General features: G+C 38.5%; 1 protein-coding gene across 1 annotated transcript in view; it reads left to right on the top strand.

Annotated features, from left to right (window-relative positions):
- Positions 1-24,722, top strand: part of CNTNAP3 (contactin associated protein family member 3) — a 198,331-nt gene that overhangs the window by 63,436 nt on the left and 110,173 nt on the right. The window contains exons 3-7 of the mRNA XM_070049821.1: positions 4,389-4,536; positions 18,174-18,377; positions 19,129-19,313; positions 20,137-20,280; positions 23,883-24,144. Coding sequence (XP_069905922.1) covers positions 4,389-4,536; positions 18,174-18,377; positions 19,129-19,313; positions 20,137-20,280; positions 23,883-24,144 — 943 coding nt within the window. The remainder of the gene's footprint in view (positions 1-4,388; positions 4,537-18,173; positions 18,378-19,128; positions 19,314-20,136; positions 20,281-23,882; positions 24,145-24,722) is intronic.

Below are 24,722 nucleotides of genomic sequence, written 5' to 3'. Positions count from 1 at the left end.
TTTCCACACTTCTTGTGTCCTTACATTGATTTTTGGTGCATTGACAGATCTGTTGTTTGTATTACCTTTCAAACGGTGGTGTTCATGAACTAGAGGCTCTTTTTCTGAAGATGTGTCTTCTGGTGTTGGTTTGCTGGGTTCCTTTGACTTTAGTTCCAGTTGGATGCCATGGTATAGTCTCCCTGCACTTTTCTTTCACTGTGGTGGTGTAGAGTCAGGACCTCCTAAGAAGGCTTAAAATAGGGAAGCAGCCTTGGACCTCAGGGACAGGACAAAATTAGGAATTTAGACAAGGACTGGAATGGAAGTTTGAGCTATGGGAAATCAAATCGTCTGACCCAATTCCATCCCCATGGACACAAATGAGGGTCCAATCAGATAAAGCCTTCAGGAGCTGGTCTGAGAAGGGGGAACCAGAACCAGTGTAAACACCGCCACGTACATGGATAGAAAAGCACACTCAGCCACTCAGCGGAAGGGAGAGGGAAGTGCCAGGGTAGAAACTAGGCAAAGGCCTCCCTGCTCTGGGTCCCCTCCTGCATGTGATGAGTCCGTACACTTCTCTGCAATAATAATTACTTTCACTTCACTTTTGTCCGGTCTCCATTCTTTACTTCTATATTGAGAAGAAAGTCTTGAACCAGGGGTGCCAGCTTCAGTTGACTTTTGGGCAACAGTAGATGACAACAGCAGTGGGAGTCTGAAGCAATCCTAGGACCCAGTAGTGCTGCTTGGACCCTGGCACACAATTCTGCAGTTGTTGCCCACACTAGAGACAGAAGCTGTAAGACCAGCTGTGGTGCTACAATCATAGGGTGCACAGGCCCCAGTCCTTATAAGTGTGGAGGGACCTAAAACTGCAGGATCCATGTAGGTGCCTGGAGAGTTGGGGTGCACATACCCCTGTCATCTCCACATGCAAGGGTTCCAAGCCACAGAAGCAGTGCTGGCCCCATAAACAGATTGGCTGCAGGCATAGTGCTAAGAATAGTCCCAAGAGTTTACTCAGCTCTGAGCAGAGGTTTGGATCTTTGACCTATTGTGAGTCGATTTTTTAATAGGTGTAAGGTAAGGGCCTTCTTTCATACTTCTGCATGCAGACATCCAGTTCCCTAACACCATTTATTGGAGAGACTGTCCTTTTCCCAGGGAGTGATTTTAGCTTGCTTTTCAAAGATTAGTTAGTTGTAGATGAGTGGATTAATTTCTGGGATTTCTATTCTGTTCCATTTGTCTGTGTTTCTATTCTTGTGCCAATATAGGATATTTTGATTATAATGGCTCTGTACTATATCTTCAAAACTGGTACTATGATACCTTCAGCTTTGTTTTTGTTATTTAAGGTTGCTTTGGCTATTCAGTGTCTTTTATGTTTCTATATGAATTTTAGGATTATTTTTTCCAGCTCTGTGAAGAATGTTCTTGGATTTTGATTGGAATTACATTGAATCTGTAAACTGCTGTGGGTAGTGTGGGCATTTGATTATATTGACTTTTTTTTTTTTTTTTTTGACAGGCAGAGTGGACAGTGAGAGAGAGAGACAGACAGAGAGAAAGGTCTTCCTTTGCCGTTGGTTCACCCTCCTATGGCTGCTGTGGCTGGTGCGCTGATCCGAAGCCAGGAGCCAGGTGCAAGGCCCAAGCACTTGGGCCATCCTCCACTGCACTCCTGGGCCACAGCAGAGAGCTGGCCCAGGAAAGGAGCAACCTGGACAGAATCTGGTGCCCCGACCGGGACTAGAACCCGTGTGCTGGCACCACAAGGCGGAGGATTAGCCTGTTGAACTGCGGCGCCGGCCTGACTTTCTAATCCATGAACATGGAAGATTTTTTCCTTTTTCATATCCTCTATTTCAATAATGTTTTATAATTTTTGTTGTAGAGATTTTTCACATTCTTGGTTAAATTTATTCCACGATATTTAAGATTTTTTTGTGGCTATTGTGAGTCAGATTGATTTACAAGTTCTTTCTCAGTCTAGCATTTTTGGTATATAAGAATGCTATTGAGGGGCTGGCACTAAGATTCCACCTGTGGTTCTGACATTCCACATGAGTGCTGGCTCGTGTCCTGGTCGCTCTCTGCTTTAGCCTGGGAAAGCAGTAGAAGATGGCCTAAGTGCTTGGGCCCCTGCATCCATGTGGGAGACCCACCTGAAAGAAGCTCCTGGCTCCTGGCTCTTGCCTTTGAACTGCCCCAGCTCTGGCCATGTGGCCATTTTAGGAGTGAAGCAACAGATGTAAGACCTTTCTCTGTCTTTCACTCTCTCTATATATAACTCTATCTCTCAAATAAATAAATAAAATCCTTTAAAAAAAAAAGAATGCTATTGATTTTTGTGTGTTGATTTTATGTCCTGCAACTTTGCCAAATTCTCTTGTGCATTCCACAAGTCTCTTTGTGGAGTCTTTGGGCTCCACTATATAAGGGTCATGTCATCTGCAAACAGGGATAATTTGATTTCTTCCTTTCCAGTTTGTATCCACTTGATTTCTTTTTCTTCTTGAATGGCTCTGGTTAAAACTTTCAAAGCTATGTTGAATAATAATGGTGAGAGTGGTCATCCTTGTGTGGTTCCAGATCTTAGTGAAAATATTTCTGGCTTTTCTGAGTTCAGTATGATGCTGGCTGTAGATTTGTCATATATTGGATTGATTATATTGATGTGTATTCCTTCTATACCCATTTTTTAAAGTGTTTATCATGAAAGGATGTTTTATTTTATCAAATGCTTTATTCTGCTTCTATTGAAACAATATTATTTTTATTGTTCATTTTGTTGATGTGATATAACATGTTTCTTGATTTACATGTGTCAAATAATCCCTTCATCCCACTTGACTTGAGTGGGTAATCTTTTTAATGTATTGTTGGATTTGATTTGCTAGTATTTTGCTGAGGATTTTTTAATTTACCAAAAATGAGGCACAAAGACATAGAAAATTTGAATAGAAAAATAACCAAGATTGAATCAGTAATAAAGAGCTTCCCCACAAATAAAAGCCCGGGATTGGTTGCTTCACTGCTGAATTCTACCAAAACTTTTAAAGAACAACTAATTATTTTTTTAGTTTTATTTATTTATTTGAAAGTCAGAGTTACACAGAAGGAGAGGAGAGACAGAGAGAGAAAGAAAGGTCTTCCGTCCAATGGTTCACTCCCCAATTGTCCGCAACAGCTGGAGCTGCGCCTACCCGATGCCAGGAGCCAAGAGCTTCCTCTGGATCTCCCACATGGGTAGAGGGGCCCAAGGACTTGGGCCATCTTCCAGTGCTTTCCCAGGCCATAGCAGAGAGCTGTATCAGAAGTGGAGCAGCCGGGACTCGAACCAGCACCCATGTGGGATGCCGGTGCTTCAGGCCAGGGCGTTAACCAGCTGCACTACAACGCTGGCCCCAGAACAACTAATTTTAATTCTTAAATTATTCAAAACAATTAAAAAGGAGAGAGCCTTTCCAAATTAGTTCGATGAAGCCAGCATTACCTTAACTCCAAAACTGATAAGGATGCAACAAAAAATAAGAATATATAGACCAAAACCCCTGATGGACACTCATGATCAACTTTTAAGTCTACTAAGACTTTATCCTTTATAAGGATGTGACTCTGTAAACCCACTACCCCACCTGCCCATGAACTCTCTTTTTTATGTAATATCCACATGCTTCTTTAAGTAACACTAGTCAAGGGAGTTTTTAAAGATTACACAGCAGAATAGCTAGGTAAGGAACAGATGCTGAATATTTGGTGTTAACTTCAGTTTATTTTTCCCCTGTGAATGGTCATGAAGTAAAAATTTTACCTTATTATTAAATTACTCATTGCTGAAGAATCTAAATAAATTTGTATGTTCAGAAATGTCCATCGTTTCCTTGTTCCCACACATTATATTTTGAAAACCTGAAATTAAGACAAAAAAATATTTCAAACAATCTTCTCCTCCTGAGTCTAGAGTTTCTCATCTGGAAATTAAGGGTATAGCCCGAGGTCCCTTCTAACTCCTGGATTCCAGGATTCTTATTACGTGTCCTGTGTCCATTAGCTCCGTGCTTTATTGGCCTGGATGGTGTGATTTCATGGGGGCATCTTCAGTAACTGGAGATGAGGAAATGAATACTTCAGAAAAGCAAACTTAGTGGAGGCTGCCATGTTTATAGGGGTTTTTAATGATGTTGATGAAATCTCAGTGACCCTGTCGATAAGAATTAGACAGGGGTGACTAACTCAGCAGTTGAGGAGACACTGTCACATCCTTATACAACCTTAGTGAGGGTTCTTTGAAGAAGACAGCCTTTTGTATAGCGACAAATCGCAGTGCTTTGTTCAGAGGCATGAGAGGTGATGGCATGAAGATGTTATTCTGCTGATCTCTTTGTGTTTTCTCCCAGGGTTTCCCAGGCAACACAAATGCAGACAGCGTGGTGCACTACAGACTGCAGTCCCCCTTTCAAGCCAGGTTTCTGCGCTTCCTCCCTGTGGCCTGGAATCCAAAGGGCAGAATTGGGATGCGGATAGAAGTGTATGGCTGTGTGTACAGTAAGTGGAATTTATTCCCTGCATTAAATCAATGTCAGCCTGAGATGTAAAATCCAATTTGCAAACTGAACTTGACTTTTTGTGGCTTTAAACAGCTGTGAAAGTAGAACTGATTTTTATGGAAAGTGTTTTGCTCTGCTCATGACAACGTGGACCTTTCTAATGTCTTTGTCAGTAGAATTTTGAGGTGGCCCCAAACTGAGATTTATTTATCTTTAGATTTCTAGAGTTTAGCAAAGTACTTGCAACATAATAGACATTTAATGAAACTAATGAAATTCAAGCTAACAGCAGATAAAGCTGCTTTTTGGTAGCTAAGATGGCAGTCCCTATGAAATACAATGGTGAAGCTAGGGGGTTGATTTCTTGGGCACAACACAAAGCTCTCTGAGGTCTCAGTTCTATTTTTCTCCATTAACACCATTGTGAAACTTACCTTTGTAAAGCATGCTGTAGCTTCACTTGATCTTCATTTGCTAAGAACATAAGTTTATGCATTGAATTAACCTCTTTTCTCATCTATTAGCTATAGTATGCATAGAAAGAACACAGCTGGCATGAATATAACATAAACATAAACAGCAAGTAGTGAAATTCTGTGTCAGGGCTCAATTACACAATTGCTATTTGATAATCCAGATACACTTGTGTTATTTACACAGTCATAAAAATTTTAAATTATTGTCAAAATATAACAAAATTTAAAATATCCCGTATAGACCTGAAGAACAAACCAAAGAATTAATTGTATGGAAATGTTTTAAGCAGCTTAAGCTTAAACTTTTCTATCATACTTTGCAAAGGGTCACCTCATTTTCTGTGGAGTCATAGCATTAGCCTTGAGATTGTTAATTTTCTAAAGCCTAATAACAATATCTACCTTCCATGAACCATTTAATATCTCAGATATTGTTTACATTTTATTACTTAACCCCTGTACAAACCAATAAATTTCTAACTCTTTCTCTGTTTTCTAATGTTTACTTTTCTGCAAGGACTTAAACAAAATCATCTGTTTTTAGTATCAGCGTTTTGTTTCCCCTTCCATTGGTTATATCCTTTCTTTTCTGTGTTCTGTTGAAACTATAGCTGTCCCCAGTCTTGCATGGGTGAGATGTCTAATATTTAGAGTTTTGGTTTGATGCTATGAAATTAACTTTCTTCTTGAGACAACTTCATGTCTACTGACTTTAAAGTAGAATCTGCTGTTTGTTGGAGATTTGTCATTAGCTTGATATCCCTTCATGAATATCTATTACTCCAGCTCCTTGGGCTAGTGGTTGGTTTCAGGAGGATAAAAGTTTTATGCCTGCTTCCAGGAAGGGCCAGAGGGGTATTTAGCTATCCTGGTTTCTGTTGGCACCATTAACTTCTGTAAATACATGGAAAAAATTACAGACAGATGTTACACCCCATTACCAACTAAATCATAGCACATTCTTTAGAGAATAGATCTCTCCATTATCCTTTTGTTCCTAGAGGCATAATTTTTCAAGTATATTTAAATATCAATGTCATTGACAGTAATATAATCCTTTATGGTTAATTTTAATAGTGGTTGATTTTAGTATTTTCATTTGTATTTACACTGTCCTTTCTGTACCCAAGAACTTTACATATCATGGGATATGCTGATGCTTACAGACAACATCTCTTCCCAGATTCATTTTATCTACTTTCCTTTAAAAGAAAAAAAAAAAAACAGCTTTTTCAAGGTATATGTTATTTGATGCTGGAATTTAATTTTAATTTAATTTATTTTTCACTTTTCAAATGGGCAATACCTGCTGCATTATGTCGAAGCCAGTAGTCAGGAACTCCATCAAAGTCTCCCATGTGGGTGACAGAGGTCCAAGCTCGTAGGACATTATTTTCTGCATTTCTAGATGCATTAGCTGGGAACTAGATTGGAAGTGGATCAGCTGAGACTCAAATGGGCATTCTGATGTGGAATGCCAACATCACATGTGATAGCTTAACCCACTGTACCACAATGCCGGCCCTCCTTTTATCTACTTTCTCATATTGTATTTAAAACTATGTACTCATTGTTTCTCTCAACATTATGAGTTTTTACAGATTCCTGGCTTACAGTGTGCATACTCCACTTCCATTCCTAGGTTGAGGCTGGGGAAGGGGGATGCTCCTAGAATTCATCTGCACAAGAAAGCCGAGGATTTTGTAAACACATCTCTCTCTCTCTCTCTCTCTCTCTCTTTCTCTCTCTCTGTCTCTCTCTCCTTAGTTGCCCAATTTCTTTCCTCTTCATTACATTTCTGGATACACAAGGGTCAAATATATAATTGCTGTAGTACCAGCACCTCATACAGAGCCAGGAATATCCTCAGTGTACAACAGCTCTTATTTCTGTGTTTTTTGTTTGTTTGGTTGGTTTGTTTTGTTTTGTTTTAGATTTATTTATTTATTTGAAAGTCAGATTTACAGAGAGGGAAGGAGGAAGAGAGAAAAAGAGCTATTCCATCTGCTTGTTTATCCCCCAAATGCCCACAAAAGCCAAGGCTGAGCCAGGCCTAATCCAGGAGCTCATCCACGTCTCCTGTGTGTGTGAAAGGGGCCCAACACTTGGACCATCTTCTGGTGCTTTGACAGCCATTAGTAGGGAGCTGGATTAAACTGGGACAGGAATTGGTGCCCATATAGCATGCAGTCCAAGTACTGGCTTAACCTGGTATGGCACAATAACAGCCCCTCTTTTTTTTTTTTTTTTTTGCTAAAGTAAAAAAAGCCATTCAGAAAAAACTCTGAAATGTTTTAATGAAACATGTTTAAATGTTTAAAAACATGTTTAAAACATGTTAAAAATGTTTAATAATGAGCCAGAGCCACGGCTCACTAGGCTAATCCTCCGTCTTGCGGCCCCGGCACACCAGGTTCTAGTCCCGGTCGGGGCACTGGATTCTGTCCCGGTTGCCCCTCTTCCAGGCCAGCCCTCTGCTGTGGCCAGGGAGTGCAGTGGAGGATGGCCCAAGTGCTTGGGCCCTGCACCCCATGGGAGACCAGGAGAAGCACCTGGCTCCTGCCATCGGATCAGTGCGGTGCGCCGGCCGCAGTGCGCCGGCCACGGTGGCCATTGGAGGGTGAACCAACGGCAAAGAGGAAGACCTTTCTCTCTGTCTTTCTCTCACTGTCCACTCTGCCTGTCAAAAAATATGTTTTAATAATGAAACATAAATCTTAGCTATTGTGAATTGAGCTGCAGAAAACACAGTGGTACAGATAACTCTTTCATGTGCTGATTTAATTTCCTTTGGATTAATCCCCAGGAATGGGATGCCTGGATCAAATGGTAGGTCTATTTTCAGATTTCTGAGGAATCTCCATACAGTCTTCCATACTGACTGTACTAGTTTACATTCCCACCAACAGTGTATTAGTGTACTTTTTTCCCCACATTCTTGCCAGCAGTTATTGGTTTTTTTGATTTCTTTATGAGAGCCATTCTAACTTGGGTGAGGTGAAACATCATTATGGTTTTTATTTGCATTTCCATGAAATGATAGTGATCCTGAGAATTTTTTTCATATTTCTGTTGGCCCTTTGAATTTCATCTTTTGAAAAATTTGGTTCTTCTATTCTTTTTTTTGTTAGTTGTACCAGTGGTGTATCAATATTGTTTATTTTTTCATAAAAGCAGCTCTTCATTTCACTTATCTTTCGTAATTTTGTTTTAGTTTTGCTTATTTCTTTCCTAATTTGAATTATTTCTTTTGTCCTACTAATTTGAGGTTTCAGTTTTGCTTATTTCTTTCCTAATTTGAATTACTTCTTTTTCCTACTAATTTGGGATTTGGTTTGTTCTTGTTTTTCTAGGTCCTTGAGACACATCAATAACTCATTTATTTGCTGCCTTTCCAATTTCTTGATGTAGGCACTAATTGCTATATACTTCCCTCTTAGCGCTGTTTTTGCTCTTTCCCATATATTTTGATATGTTGTACTGCCGTCTTCATTCATTTCCAGGAATTTTTTGATTTCCTGTATGACCCACTGTTCATTCAGGAGTATGTTAGTCAGTCTCCATTTGTTTGCATATGTTCTAGGGATTTTTAAGTTATTAATTTCCAACTTCATTTCATTGTGGTCAGAAAAGATATATGGTATTATTTCATTTTTAATCTAATCTGCTGAGTTTTGTTTTATGGCCTAGCACAAGGTCTATCCTAGAGGAAGTTCCATGAACCAATGAAAATATCGTGTGTTCTTCAACTGACCACCACATACTTCCTGGGACAGATGAATGTGTACACAAGAATGTGTAGATGAATGTTTGTTGCAGCTTTATTCATGAGATTTAAAACTTGGAAACAGCTCAAGCATCTATCAATAGACAAGTGGATTTTTTACAAATTGTCATACAGTTTAATACTCCACAGCAATAAGAAGAGTATACTATTTCTACACGCAACAGCATGCACATGTTTCTGAAATAGCATACTTAGCAAAAGAATCTAAACAAAAAGAGTGCGTGCATAGGATTCCATTTTATAAAACTCCACAACTGGCAAAACTAATCTGTAGTTATAGGGAGTAGATAATTTAATTCTGGGTCTGGATCTCAGGCAGTAGGGTCAAGGCAATAACAATACAAATGGTAAATGGTGGGTTAATAGGAAATATTCTGTATATAGATTCTTTTTGGCAATCACACAGTTTTTGTGAAAACTCACTTAATTGTAACCTTAAGTAAGAGCATTTTATTGTATGTAAATTATAACTCTGATGTTGACATTCATGCTTCCATACTGATTTAATATTAATTAAAATCAATGTTGATTCAATACTAATTCCAATTGAATCAATAAACAATTTACTTAGAAAGGAAATTTCTGCAATCTGCCTCCTCTCTCTGATAGTCATCCTGAAGCCTTGGAGTACATCATCATTATGTAGGTGGCTTATTAAATAAGGAATTTTATGGGCCCACTCACTGAAATCCTGATCCATGTCTGATTGGGACTCATGTGCAAATGATTCCAAGTGATTATTTCTAGTTGAGTCAAATGGAAGTAGCAGATAGAGTACTTGAGGAAAATATCTGTGGAATATTTTCCTGTTTATTTTTCTTTTTTAAAGTGTCAATGTTCTCACTTTGCTTTATCAAGCGGGATTGTCCTCTCAATATTGACTGTCTCACTTGGCAAAGGGACACTAGGCAGAACTGGGAGGAGAGAGTCCCCATATAGAAGCGCAGTGCATATTAAGAAACTAGAGTTATTAATACCTCTTTTACATTAAACATAGGAAGGTAAACTATGGTTCAAGGAAAATGGAAATTCAGGAAAATAAAGCAGTTTTACATCATGCCTACAAATATTTCACACTCTGTGAGAGTCTTTTCTTTTCAAGAAGTCATTCTGGACCAGGTGCCTTGTTAACAGAAGCATCACTGTGACTACGGCAAAAATTATCATACTTCAGGATATGCCGCTCCTTTGTATAGGGCAAGTTCCTTAAAAAGAGTTGATTGCCATGTGCGTTTTTATCTTTCTCATAGCAGACGGTAGGATTTCAGTGAACATGAGCTGTATAGACAAGGACATGTTACATATTTTAGCAAAATTAACTTTGACACAGTTCTTTTCACATGTGATATCTTCTATGACAAAGTTCTTTATCTTACAAGAATTAGTATTTGAGAAAGTTGTGGAAAAAAATCTCTCCCTTTAGCTCCTTTCCAGTATTCTTTGGTGAAGTGTGATGATTATCTGATAATTGCACCAATAGTCTTCAAGTATTATCTAAACTGTCACTCTCCTTGAATCCAAGAAAATGAGATACATTTCTGAGTAACACTTATTTCACCGGTGATTGTCAGGAACAAGCTGGCTGACAGGGAAGGAGCTACACAAACCCAAATCATTGTAAATCTCTTTATCCTTGTTGGGTGGAATCCAACTGTGTGACTTGAAAATTGAAGATTGCCGGGTTCTTCAAATATTGTCTGTTATCACTTTAAGCTCTCTATTTTCTTGTAAATCCTCTGTGTTTTTCAAATTAATTTCCACCTCTTTTTTTTTTTTGGCCCAATGCTCTAGTGATAATAATGAGACAAACATCCCCTGAGGGTACCCAGTGTACCAATGGTAAAACTCTCCATGTATCAAATCATTTAAATCTTACAGCAACCTGGTATGAGAGGAATGTTTTACTGCTCACTTCACAGATGAGGAAACAGCACAGAGAATATATGTAACTTGAACAGGATACAACCAGGATTTGAATTAATGGAGTCCTATCTCTGAACTATTACACTATATTCTAATATGCCCCCAAATATATAGTGGTGCTAGACCAAGAAAGCACAGACTTAGCCTCAACACCGGAAAATGTATCCTCTGATTTATTTAATGGTAGTCAACAGACAGACAGTATTTCTGTTGTTGATGTTGGCAGAGTCAGTGATCAAAACTATAATCCCATTAGTGAAGCTAGTAATTATAAACTAAATTCTTACAAAATTAGGCATACATTTCCTACTTTAAACCAACAGCTGAGTTTCTCCATTTGTTTTGGATGGCAGATGCTATAATCTGGAATTTTTTAGGAACTTTGTTTCTAGTGTAACCATAATAAGTGGCCTTAATTTTCTAGTACTTACTACATTTCTGACTTATATATTTGAACTTCATACAAAAGTATTGCTCCCTAAAGCTTTCTGATAAAGATTTGTATTAAATGGAATATTGAATGCTGTTATTTTATTTTACTGTTTTCACTCAGGCAAGTGTTATGCTGTATTATCTTCTTTATGGCTATGGAAACTTTTGTTTGCTCTTACAAGAGTTAGAAAATTCTAAAAACATTTTGTGGATAAGTAGAGAAAATGTATAGATGACCTCTCACCACTGAGACATGAAAGTTTGCTTCTGCCTTGGATGAATCCTAATTTGGAGAAAGGGTAAAAATTCTCCCTCAAAGGAATTCTTGGACAGGTATTTGCCACTTATAACTAGGATTTCTATCCCAAATATAGCTTTTTGTTTAATTTTATATTTTTAAGAATTGACAATTTAAAAAAAAGAATTGACTTCACAAATCATGACAGAGCATTTTATGCCTCTTTTTCAAATCTTGATTTTTTTAATCACTAAAAAATACACAGAGACATATGTTAAATATCTAGACATAGCATTAACAAACACATTGGAGAGAGAAACATATTATCTAAAAGAAAAAGAAGTTTTGAGGTCATTTCTCCATGTATCATTTTCCTGATAAATTTTTTGCTACTCTATTTTGCCTGAATGAGACATTCCAGGAAATATACTTCTGTTGCCTAATACCCTCATGAAAGTAAGAAGAAAAGAGATTAAAATAATCTAGACAAAACCAACTCAAGAACTAACTTTTGATTTGCCAACTAAAAAAATAAAGCTTTTAGGACCTGCATTGCAGCAGAGCGAGTTTAAGCTGCCATCTGCAGTGCTGGCCTTCCATTTCCAACATAGCTCCCTGCTAATGGCCTGGAGAAAAAAAGCAGAAAATGGCTCAAACATTTGGACCCCTGCACCTACATGAGAGACCCAGATGAAGCTCTTGCCTCTTGGTTTCGACCTGGCCCAGCCCCAGCTGTTGTAGCCATTTGGGGAGTGAATCAAGGGATGCCTTCTCTATCTCTGTAACTCTGGCTTTCAAATAAATAAAATAAATCTTTAAAAAAATAAAAAAGCTTATATACTTACATTGTCTTTGAGCAACACATAAATTATAATAAAAACATGGAGATCATGGTATTACCAAAATGTGAAATTCTTTAGTCAGTCTTAAAATTTTCCTTAGCTTATTGCCACTTAATAATCATAGATGACTTTGTTCATATTTTTAAAGAGCTTTATTTACTTATTTGAAAGGCAGAACTACAGAGAGAGAGGGATAGTCAGAGAGAGATCTTCCATACACTGTTTTACTCCACAAATGGCCAAAACTGCCAGCAGGGCTGGACCAGACCAAAGTCCAAGAGCCAGGAACTTCATCTTGGTCTCCCGCTTCAGTGGAAGGAGCCCAAGAACTCAGGTCATCTTCCACTGCTTTCCCAGGTGCATTTTCTGGGAGCCAGATGGAAAGTGGAGCATCTGGGACTCACACCAGGTGGCAGATTTACCAGCTGTGCTACAATTCATTCAGAATTGACCAAAGACTTTTGTTTTTACCATGTAACGCACGATTAGTTATTTAACAGGGAATTACTATTTAGCTTATGTATATTTACAGATACAGTGGTGTCGGGATCTCAAGCCCAATGCTAGCCCCTGACCAGCAGGGGCAGCGCAAGCACTCCTCAACAAGGCGAACAGGAAGGGTAAAGTCAACGGGTCAAGAACACACCGAAAGCACCCGTGAGTTCTGTTGAAGCAGGAATCACTTTATTGAGGAAGTATACAGGCTTATAAAGCTTACCAAGGACATGCGCAGTAGGGGAGCCAATCGGCAAAAAGGTCACACAGTCACAGGTGGACCACGCACAGGGGCACCTTAAGTGAGGTTTAGGGATCATGCACTGTCCATGTGTCCGGAACTAAATTGGACCTATCCCTGCAGGTGGTCCGATCTCCTGTGGTTTGATTCTATTGCTGAGACTTGCTTTATGGCCTAGTATGTGGTCAGTCCTAGAGAAGGTTCCATGTACTGCTGAGAAGAATGTAAATGCTTTCTGTGTAGGATGAAAAGTTCTGTAGATATCTGTTAGATCCATTTGGGCTATAGTGTCATTTAAATCTACTGTCTCCTTATTGATCTTCTGTCCTATTGATCTGTCTATTTCTAAGACTGGAGTATTGAAGTCCCCCAGTACTATTGTATTGGGGTCTAAGTCTCCCTTTAAGTCCCTTAACAAATATTTTAAATAAACCTGTGCCCTGTAATTAGGTGCATATACATTGATAATCATTATATCTTCCTGTTGAATTGATCCCTTAATCATTATATAATGCCCCTCTTTGTCTCTCATAACAGTTTTTGTGGTAAAGTTTATGTTGTCTGATATTAAGATGGCTACACCCGCTCTTTTTTTCATTTCTGTTGGCATGGTATATCTTTTTCCAGCCTTTCACTTTCAGTCTGTATGCATCTTTGTTGGAAAGATGTGTTTCTTGTAAGCAGTAAATAGATGGGTTTTGTTCCTTAACCCAATCAGCCAATCGGTGTCTTTTAACTGAACAGTTCAGGCCATTCACGTTCAATGTGACTACTGATAAGTAGTAATTTTGCCCTGCCATTTGCCAAAGATATTTTCTAATATATGTTTTGACTTCCTGTGATCTTTTGGTGTGAGGTTTCCTTCATTTACCTTCTTTCATATTGATGTCCGTGTTTCTGTGTTTCTGTGTGTAACACATCTTTAAGCATCTTTTCCAGGGCTGGGCAAGTGGCGACAAATTCTTTAATTTCTGTTTGCTGTGAAAGGTCTTTATTTCACCTTCATTCACAAATGATAGCTTTGCAGGATATAATATTCTGGGCTAGCAATTTTTCTCTCTTAGCACCTGGGCTATATCTTGCCATTCCCTCCTAGCTTGTAGGGTTTCTGATGAGAAGTCAGCTGTGAGTCTGATTGGAGATCCTCTGAGAGTAATCTGATGTTTCTCTCTTGGACATTTTAGGATCTTCTCTTTATGGTTCACTGTGGTGAGTTTAATTACAATGTGTCGTGGTGAGGATCTCTTTTGGTCATGTTTACTGAGGGTTCTATGAGCTTCCTCTACTAGGATGTCTCTGTCCTTCTCCAAACCTGGGAAATTTTCTGCTAATATCTCACTAAAAAGGCCTTCTAATCCTTTCTCCCTCTCCATGCCTTCAGGAACTCCTAGAACCTGAATGTTGGGCTTTTTAATAGTATCCTGAAGATTCCCAACAATATTTTTTAGATTTCTAATTTCCTCTTCGTTTCTTTGGTTTGACTGTATATTTTCCTTTGCTCTGTCTTCTAAGTCCGATATTCTCTCTTCTACTTCACCCATTCTGTTTTTAAGGCTCTCTAATGTGTTTGTCATTTGATCTATTGAATTCTTCACTTCATTATGATTTCTCGTCACTATCACAGTTTTCATGTTGTACTAGTTGTTTCATTTCATTTTGATTCCTCCTTAATATTTCATTTTCACGAGAGAGATTTTCTATCTTGTCCATTAAGTATTTCTGTAGTTGGAGAATTTGTTTTTGAGAACTTCTTAATGTTCTTATCAATTTTTTGAGATCTGCTTCTTGCATTTCTTCTATCTCATCATCTTCATAATCTTGAATTGGGGTGTCTATTTCATTTGGGGGCGTCATAGTGTCTTCCTTGTTCTTTTTACCTCGGTTTTTGCATTTGTTGTTTGGCATATTGGAGATATGCTTTGGTTTCTTCGGTGTGGTGTTTTTTCTCGTTATATTGTGACTCTAGAATAAGAGGACTGTCTGCTTTTGATAGATCCTTAGAGGCTGTGATGGGTGTGGCCAGAGAACTCTGTTTGGTTCTTCAGGGTTAAGGGTGTGCCAAAGGTGATTCACCCTGATTGTTCTCTTGCTGGCTCGTGCGCTCTCTCGCTCTCTCTCTTTTTTTTTTTTTTTTTTTTGTTTTGTTTTGTTTTGGTTTTGTTTTTGTTTCTTTTGACTCAGTTGGGAAGTATTTCTACACAGCTGAGTGGAATTGAGAGTAGTTGATGTCTGGCCCCTGGGGGTATTCATTTGCTTACCACTGGGTCCACACAAAGAATTTATGCAGCCCTCAGTGTGTTCTCACATTTCACCACAGTCTCTCACCAGGTTGCCCAGGTTACGGAGTTTGTGTACTCAGTGAGTTCTCTCCCCCGCCCCTCAGTTTTTCACAGTCTCAGTTGGTTAGCTCCACACTTTCATTAGGTGTTAACCTCCTGTTATTTCTCCCCACCAGAGTCATGTTTTTCTGCTTGGCTAATGAGGGGCACCCACTTTACATATGCAAAATGGCGCGTGCCGCTTTACTTACATAAAATGGCGCCTGTTTTTTGTCTTGCTCGGCTTTGTAAGGTGGGTAGAGAGAGAGGCTAATGTCCATGACAGTTCCCCTTATTTATTCGATTTTTTTCTCTCCTCTAGCCAGCCTGGTGAACTTTCCCCAGTGGGGTTTCAGGCCTCGTTCTTTGCTGGCTCTCTCTGCCTTTCCCCGCCAATGTCTCGGGTTACCAAGAGGTTTTTGTCTCACCTCCCCTTCCAGCGCTGGCACACAGACTGCGGCAAGGCTCCCGCGGCTTGACTTCCACATGGTGGGCAACCTTGCTCTCCCCGTAGGTCCTCCGAGTCACATCCACTAGATCCGGAAGAGTTTCCTCTGCAATTTTTTCCTGATCCTTTTCCTGAGGCTACCGTAACTCCACTTTAATTAAACTATCTTTTCCCGGACTATCGGTGCACGCCCTCACTATTCCGCCATCTTCCCGATCTCCTGTGGTTTAAATACAGCAGCCGCAGACACACCTCCCGATCATCCGCCAGGCGCCATGTTGTTAGGGACTATTTTAGGCAATGCACAATACACTGGTATTTGTCATGTATTTGATATATTATTTCTTCATAATTGCATTAGTCATTTTGCAGTGGAATAAATTGTCCTAAACCAGCTTCCATATTGAATGATGAATTTGTCCCAAAGGGGCCTCCATATGCCATGAATTGTAACCTAGTTTGACCTGCACATAGTTTGTAAACTACCCTAAGAGTTTACTCTAGGGGGCCAGTGCTGTAGCATAGTGGGCTAAGCCTCCACTTACAGCACTGGCATCCCATATGGATGCTGGTTCGAGTCCCAGCTGCTCCTCTTCCAATCCAAGTCCCTGCTATAGCTTGGGCAAGCAATGGAAAATGGCCCAGGTGCTTGGGCCCCTGTACCTGTGTGTGTGATCTGGAAGATGCTCCTGGCTCCTGGCTTTGGATCGGTGCAGCTTCGGCCATTATGGCTGTTTGGGGAGTGAACCAGCAGATGGAAGACTTTTCTCTCTGTCCCTCCCTCTCTCTGTACCTCCCAAATAAATAAATAAAATCTTTTTTAAAAAAAAAGATTATACTCTTGTAACTAAGTAATTGAGCCTCAGCCAGTCACAGTAGCCAACCCCTGGGTCAGAGGCGGAAAGTTGCCAAATTGTGCCCAAATTAGGAAAATGCCTGTCTGCACAAATTAGGTAATTTCCTTATGTTATTTCTTGACCTTCTTATTATAAAAATTGCTCAACAAGTTGTGGACAGGGTCATCTGAACTCTGGTTTAGAATGCTACCCTGTTCTAGAACGTTTCTCTTGGTCAAGTAACCTTATTCAAATTGAACTGGTCTCAGTTTTCCTTTTAACACTCCACTGTGAGAAAATTGAACATGTAAATTTTCAAATGATAGCTGCTCAGGTTATTGTATGTATTTCAGATAATCCAAATGAAATGGACAACTTCAAAAAAGTAGCTGTAATATTTTCTGTAATATTTCCTGATATCAAATGATAAATAAATAATCCATATCAGCTGATTAGCTTCAAATAACACATATCATTACATTTTGGGGGTATGTTCTTTTATTATAAAAACATATAGTTTTTCCAAGCAAAATTCCTTCTTTTTGCTTTTGAGTAACGTTTATCTGCAATTGATTTTGCTGAATGTTCTATCACAGTATTGCTAAAATGCATCTTTTGATGAACTAAGTATTTATGAACTTCATAGTGAAATTATAAGACCCTTTCAGAGACCTGAGGGAGAATGACAGAAACATAGTTCTGGCAGTCCTAAAATAGTGTTATTCAGGCCATGTTCCCTCACCAAAGCAGTTATTCCTTGGAATGTGTGTTTGTAGGTATCATTTACAAAGTCTTCACTGAAGTGATTGCCTATGTAGGAATTAAGAAGACTGAAAGCTACTGGAAACAAAGCCATTTAAGTTAATAATGACTGTAAAAATCATTTTAATTTGGCCGGCGCCACGGCTCATTAGGCTAATCCTCTGCCTGCGGCGCCGGCACACCAGGTTCTAGTCCCAGTCGGGGCGCCAGATTCTGTCCCGGTTGCCCCTCTTCCAGTCCATCTCTCTGCTGTGGTCTGGGAGTGCAGTAGAGGAAGGCCCAAGTGCTTGGGCCCTGCACCCGCATGGGAGACCAGGAGAAGCACCTGGCTCTTGGCTTCGGATCAGCGCGGTGCACCAGCCGCAGCGCACTGGCTGCAGCGGCCATTGGAGAGTGAACCCACAGTAAAGGAAGACCTTTCTCTCTGCCTCTCTCTGTCACTGTCCACTCTGCCTGTCAAAAAAAAATCATCTTCATTTGTGTAGTAGAGATAGTTTCCTGCTGCTTTTAAATCAAACAATGCAGATTAAGAATAAATAGGACACTATAAAGATAGGAACCATTGGCAGTAGCTCAATAAAGGTGATTCTAGATGGTAAAGTTGAGAAAATATCAGAAAAGTCTAACAGTGGATGTCAGGTACTGATATAAATCATTATACAAAGTATGTTATTGTTAGTTTTTCCCTTCAAGGCACAGACCACAAACATATTGTGTGTGTGTGTGTGTGTGTGCACGCACGCGCACGTGCTGTGGTCTATTGACTCACACATTTTCAAAGTGCTAATAGACAGCATATTTATATTTAGAATTACTTTTTAATATCATCTTTCCTAGGGTCCAAGATGGTTTATTTTGATGGACCAAGTGTTCTGCTGTACAGATTTGATAAAAAATTTGTAAGACCAGTAAGAGATGTTATTTCTTTGAAATTTAAAACCATGCAGAGTAATGGAATTCTACTCCACAGAGAAGGACAACATGGGAACCACCTCACTCTGGAATTAATTGAAGGAAAGCTTGTCTTTTCTCTTAATTCAGGTAAAATGTATTTCTACTTTATACGAATAGTTGTAAAAATCTGTTTAGATGAAAGTATATTTGTGGTACCTAAGCTTTTCACAGTTAGATAAAGTGAACATGTGATACACAAATGGGGAACTATTTTCTGCCAAAGGCCATTTGGATATTTATAACATCATTTGTGGGTTTCACAAAGTTATCAACTAAAATTAACCTTCTATAGATTTCTTGAATTTTGAGCCCAGCCTGAAGTTGCCTTTGCAGGGCCAGACCAAATAATTTTACGGGCCTTAATAGGCCTGTGGGCTGGACATTCTCCACCCATGATATAATATATTGTCCACATCAAAATACCTAATTCCAACCATGATTTATGCAGTAGCATATATCTTGACAACTATGCAAGAAAGACAACATATATATATATATAAAACATATATGTGATATATTAATATTACATATAATCATGCAGACAAGAATAGGTCATAGTAAAATTAGGAGATAGTGTTGATAATGAGATTCTAGCAAAGAAAGTAACTGCAAAGTAAATGTATCATGAATAATAATAACTCAAGCGATTTCAAAAAATGTAGAAATGAATTAAGAAGGAATGCAGAAAGTATACTAACACTGTGTTCAAAATGAAGAGAAATTCAGATGACAACTATGTGGAATGGAGGTATGGACATAAACTGTAATGCTGAACTAACAACGGGAAGCTGTGATTTTGATCAGAAGTAACAGAGTTGGATTTACCCTCTCTTTTAAGGCAATGCTAACCTGCCTTCTACTAAAGCTCAATCAAACCTCATCCTGGGCAGCTTGTTGGATGACCAGCACTGGCATTCTGTCTACATTGAGCAACTCAATACACACATCAACTTCACCTTGGACAAGTACACTCAGTATTTCCAGGCCAAGGAACACTCTGGATACTTGGATCTTAACTCTGAGGTTGTTATGTGTTGTGTAATTTAAATGGATTATAACCTGGGGAAAAAACCTCTAATCCTAGAGAAATACTATTTCATAATAATTTAGAACTATGCTGATTAGTATATAGTAATAGATATGTTCAGGTATGACTAAACTGTTTATTAGCTATAATAGGATAATTTATTGTTATAGATAATTTTTCTATAAGAGTAAATAACTAATCACAGTGTACACTTTATGAAATTTTTTACAAATGAAGATATTTCAGAACAAAAAGCAATGTTACTAAATATATTCCTTTCAAATTCCATCTGTTTTTTTTTTACATCTATTGTTTGGCTATGAAATAATTCTGGAGAGTTTTTTCTTATCTTGGTATAATCTGAACTAATTTAGCATTACACAGGATCACTTTGAGGAGTTAAAAACATTTTCCTACCATTAGATTGGTTAAATAAGAATGGAGTCAAATGGACACATGTAAACAATTTGTTACTGTTTTCTAATGGTCTAACATTATTTCTGGCAATGCACTGACCATATGAATCTAAACTATAAAAATATAAATAATGTCTATTCTGCCAGTTTCTTTATAGGACACCATGAAGTATATGAATGATCAGAACAAACTAGGAAAGCTGTGACATTTATATGGAATAAATGGCTTTGTAATATAATACCTACTGAAGACTCTGATCCTATACCAGATTATCATTTTGTTACCTTAATTTAGCTATGTAATAGCAAAAATACTTACCAGTGCAGAGATGGGCAAATTGTGGGCCTCAGGCCAAATCTGGTTATTTTGGTTTATTATTATGTCACTTTCTTTTATTCTAAGATCAGCTTTGGAGGAATTCTAACAGTTGGAAGATCACTTGCGTTCTCACATAAAAGTTTTCATGGCTGTTTAGAAAATCCTTATTATAATGGAGTGGACATTGTTGAATTAGCCAAGAAGCACAAACCGCAAATCCTCATTATGGTAAGGAAGACTAAATGGGAAGAAAAGAGAAAAGGAATTGACACTGTTTTTGTATGTTTCTGCTTACAAACATCCCTTTTAGCTATCCATCTGATCTAATATTTTTAAAAATCATGTCTTTTTTAATTCCTTGTTTAAATTAATGTTTTAAAATGGATAGGAAGTTAATGTCTAATGAGATGCAGTTATTTTTATGTGAAGTAAAACAAAAATAATTTTCTGTTTTTGTATAGGAATTAGAATTCATGTCTCCTGTATTTTTGGTATTATTATTTTCAGGGGGCCAATTATTTTGCAATGGAAATCCCTAATGGATGATTCCTTAATGAACTGGAAGTGCTTCTAAATTGGTTAATAAACTTTTTCAGTGTTTACAATAACCATGTGTAATAATAACTATGTAAAAAACAACTACATTTTAGGTTTGAAGTCAGTAAATCTTGGAAATATGTCATGAGAATATATATTTGTATTGTCTTAAAAGGTGTTTTCTTTCCTGTTATATGCTGGCAAAGAATAGGCTCATGGGTGGTAGGATAAAACCTGAAATTACCTTTAGCTCTGTCACCAAGCTAACATATCACCTAAGAGTTCACATGTGGAAAAAAAAAACTCCATGGGACCCCATGAACCTCTCAGGAAAAGTTTCGGGGGAAAAAGTAGAAGTCTAATCTGTACTTTGAAGCACCATTCTGAGATAATACAAATAAAAAATGCATGAAAAGAGAAACACCAAAGGAAAGAGGGTTAAGAGACTCCACAGATTACATACCTTTCACAATATGAAAAAAAAAGGAGATAAATTAAAAAATCACTACATAAAGTTATTGACCATGGAAAACCTGAAATATTAACTGTTGCTCAGACAGGAAAGAAAAAGAAGACATAAGTTTCCTGAAGTTGACTTTGTTGGAGGTGCTTTACTCAGAAGCCACCTAAATGTAAAGATTTGTTTGACCAATAGGTATCTGTGTCACCAATCCTAATGTAACACATTCTGATCTTAAAGCTACTTTTTAAACGTAATTCTTGGTGTAAAGAAGAATCCATCGCCCCCTACCCTCATCTATGAGCTATTATCAAGGTTCCTGTCATTGAGGTGAATGGGAGTTCACTGGGACTTATGACACACAAGGAGCCAAGACTATCTCAAGAAAATAAGAACAGCATTTCATAAAAATTTCATATTATTCCATATTATAGTTAGAATTATTAATTTATTATAGCCAATCAGGAAAACACAATTATGCCAGTGTCTCTGGAATCCTGACTGCCACCCTGAAGAAAACTATATGCTAATTACATTATACAAAATCATTTGAAACTGTACATTTTACATGAAAATAACCAAAAAAGAATGTATTGAATATATAACCATTAATATATTAACATATATATTATGTTAAATATACAGTGTTAGATATGAGCACATTCTGAAAATTATCACAATTTTGTGTGTTCTTTATACTAGTAGAAAAATGGTATTTCAATATTTTTAAAAAGAAAACATTTTAAAATATATTTTATTGGCACAGGTTACAGAACTGGCTCATTTAAGTAATGATTACTTGTGGGTGTCCTTATTTGTTATTTTAACAGACAGGTACCCATCTAAATAAAAAAGTGATAATCAAGTGATTAAATTTATATTATTGGTCAGTATCTATTACACTTAAGCTTTTGGTATTTAAATCGTTACCACAAATATTTTGATACAGTGAAAATTTCATATTCTACAGAATTAAAAAATAGTCAAGGGTAAGTGTTCTGATTTATGTCTATAATTACAATGTATATTATTTTAAAATAAAAACAATAGTTTCTGAAGTATGTTAAGACAGAATTTTTTTAAGATTTATTTATTTATTTAAAAGGCAGAGTTACAGAGAGGCAGTGGCATAGAGAGAGGTCTTCCATCCTCTGGTTCACTCCTCAAATGGCCACAATGGCCAGAGCTGGGCTAATCCAAAGCCAGGAGCCAGGAGCTTCCTTTGGTACCCCACGACGGTGCAGGAGCCCAAGGACTTGGGCCATCTTCCACTGCTCTCCCAGGCCATCAACAGGGAGCTGGATCAGAAGTGGATCAGCCGGGACTCGAATCAGCACTCATATGGAGTGCAGATGGTAGCTTTTACCTGCTACGCCACTGCACCAGCCCTAAGACAAAATTTTTTAAAAATATGATTCAGTCTGAAAAGTGATTTTTAAATAAGATTTAGTTATATTATTTGAACATGATAGTTACAGAGAGAGAAGGAGAGACAGAGAGATAGAAAGATCCTTCATCTGCTGGTACACTCCCCTAATGTCTGCAGCAGCCATGGCTGGGCCAATTCAATGCCAGGAGTCAGGAACTTTTTCTGGGTCTCCCACGTGGTTGCAGGGGCCCAAGTACTTGGGCCGTCTTCTACTGCTTTCCCAGGCCATTAACAGAGAGCTGGATGGGAATTGAGGGAGCTGGAACTGGAACTGGCAAGCCTTGCAAGCAGTGGCTTCACCCACTAACCACAGTGCTTGTCCCAAAAGTGCTTTTTTAAAATCTCCACCTGCAGTGCTGGCATCCCACGTGGGCACCAGTTCAAGACCCAGCCACTCCACTTCCAATCCAGTTCTCGGCTATGGCCTGGATAACAGTAGAAGATGGCCTGAGTCCTTGGGCCCCTGCAGCCGAGTGGGAGACCTGGAAGAAGCTCCTGACTCCTGGCTTCGGATGGGCCAATTGGGGAATGAACCAGCAGATGGAAGACCTCTCTTTCTCTCTGCCTCTCCTGCTTTCTCTGTGTTCCTCTGACTTTCAAATAAATATAAATAAATAAATATTTTTTAAAAATCTGCAGATCAGTGATTTTTCAGCTTGGCTTTATCTTGGAGTTGCCTGAGGAAATTTTAAAACTATTGTTACCAGTTGCATTGCATGCAAAGAAGTGAATTGAGGGCCAAACACCCAGCTGAGGCAGCCAGTCTTCCCTGGGTCCTTTGCGAGGCCACATGAGGGAGAGAGGAGGAGTCTCTGGGCCAGGAGGCCTTGGACCAGAGGGTGGCAACAGCTACAGCAAATGAAAGAGGGTTGAAGGAAGTTAGGGAAGATAATATATTTGGCTGATCATCAAGATTTCCAAGGGTGTCTTGAAACTGGTTGATGGTGAGCCGTTTCAGCCAAGGCTTCACTATTTACCTGTACTGTGCCATACTTCCTGGTCAGGTCTTGGGTTTCCAATCATTTACCTAGAGTCAGTCCCTGGAATTTTTGGCACCTTTTGTTGAAGTGCAATTCTGATTATTCCACAGGATCAACAGTCAGCTTTTGTTAATTGAAATGTGAAAACGGAAAGGGAGATGTATTCAAAGTACAGGCAGTACAGGCATGGAGAATTTTATCCAAAGTCAGGGCAGAGGGCCCGGGGAGCCACAGGGTTAGATTTGCCCGACTATGATAAAGCTTATGTTGGAAGATAGTGTGAATCTCATGGATTTAAGCTCTATGAGGTCAACTTAATTTATAAAACTGTGGATTGATAAGAAGTCTTTGTGAATCTGCAAAACCTGTTTAATTAAATGGAAGCGCCAAAGGCTCTCAGTGTGCTCCTCTGTTTCAATTTTAGGGAAACGTGACCTTCTCCTGTCCACAATCACAGATTGTTCCTGTGACTTTCTTGAACTCCAGGAGTTGTCTGGCACTGCCTGGCAATTCTGGAAAGAACAAGGTCTCCGTCACTTTTCAATTTCGAACATGGAACAAAGCAGGACATTTGCTTTCCAGTGAATTTTGGCATGGCTCGGGGAAGTTTGTCCTCTTTCTTCAGGATGGAAAACTCAAACTGAGCCTCTTCCAGCCAGAAGAATCCATAAGGAACATCACAGCAGGTAATGGGTGTGTTGCCATAATTGTGTAAGTTAATTTTGTAATAAGGTGAGAAGTGAGGAAATGACATACTTGATGCCCTTATATGGGAGGAACTGGATAGGTATTTCCTTTTAAGTTCCTCCAGACTGTTCACATGTGGGACTCACAACCATCATTAAATTGTTTTTATCCAAAAGTGATTATGCAGTGATACTTCAGAAAGCTTCTGGAAAATAGAATTAAAAGATAAGTTTATTTTGCTACAAAAATCTTTTGAAACCCATGCATAAAAGGGAGTCATCACAAAGTTCATGGATAATGCATACGGTGCAAAAATTACTCATGGATTTCAAAAATGCTTCATACTTACCTTATAATTAATGCTCAAACTTAACCTTTTAATTCCATTTTTCCATGAACTCTATGAAGTAACCTTGTAAGAAGAAATTATGGATACTTCCGCAGGTGTATATCAACCTTAAGCTCCATTTCTTAACATACTCATCCTCCTTTTCATAGAACCACAGACAGAACATCGTGAAACACTCACATACACACACACAGATTTGTTCTTCCCCCTACTCGCCTTCTCTCCCTT

The sequence above is a fragment of the Oryctolagus cuniculus genome, chromosome 10 (assembly GCF_964237555.1).
Source record: "Oryctolagus cuniculus chromosome 10, mOryCun1.1, whole genome shotgun sequence".
NCBI classification, from domain to species: domain Eukaryota; kingdom Metazoa; phylum Chordata; class Mammalia; order Lagomorpha; family Leporidae; genus Oryctolagus; species Oryctolagus cuniculus.
The sequence above is the reverse complement of the archived record's forward strand: the minus strand, read 5'-3'. Positions and strand labels throughout refer to the sequence as shown.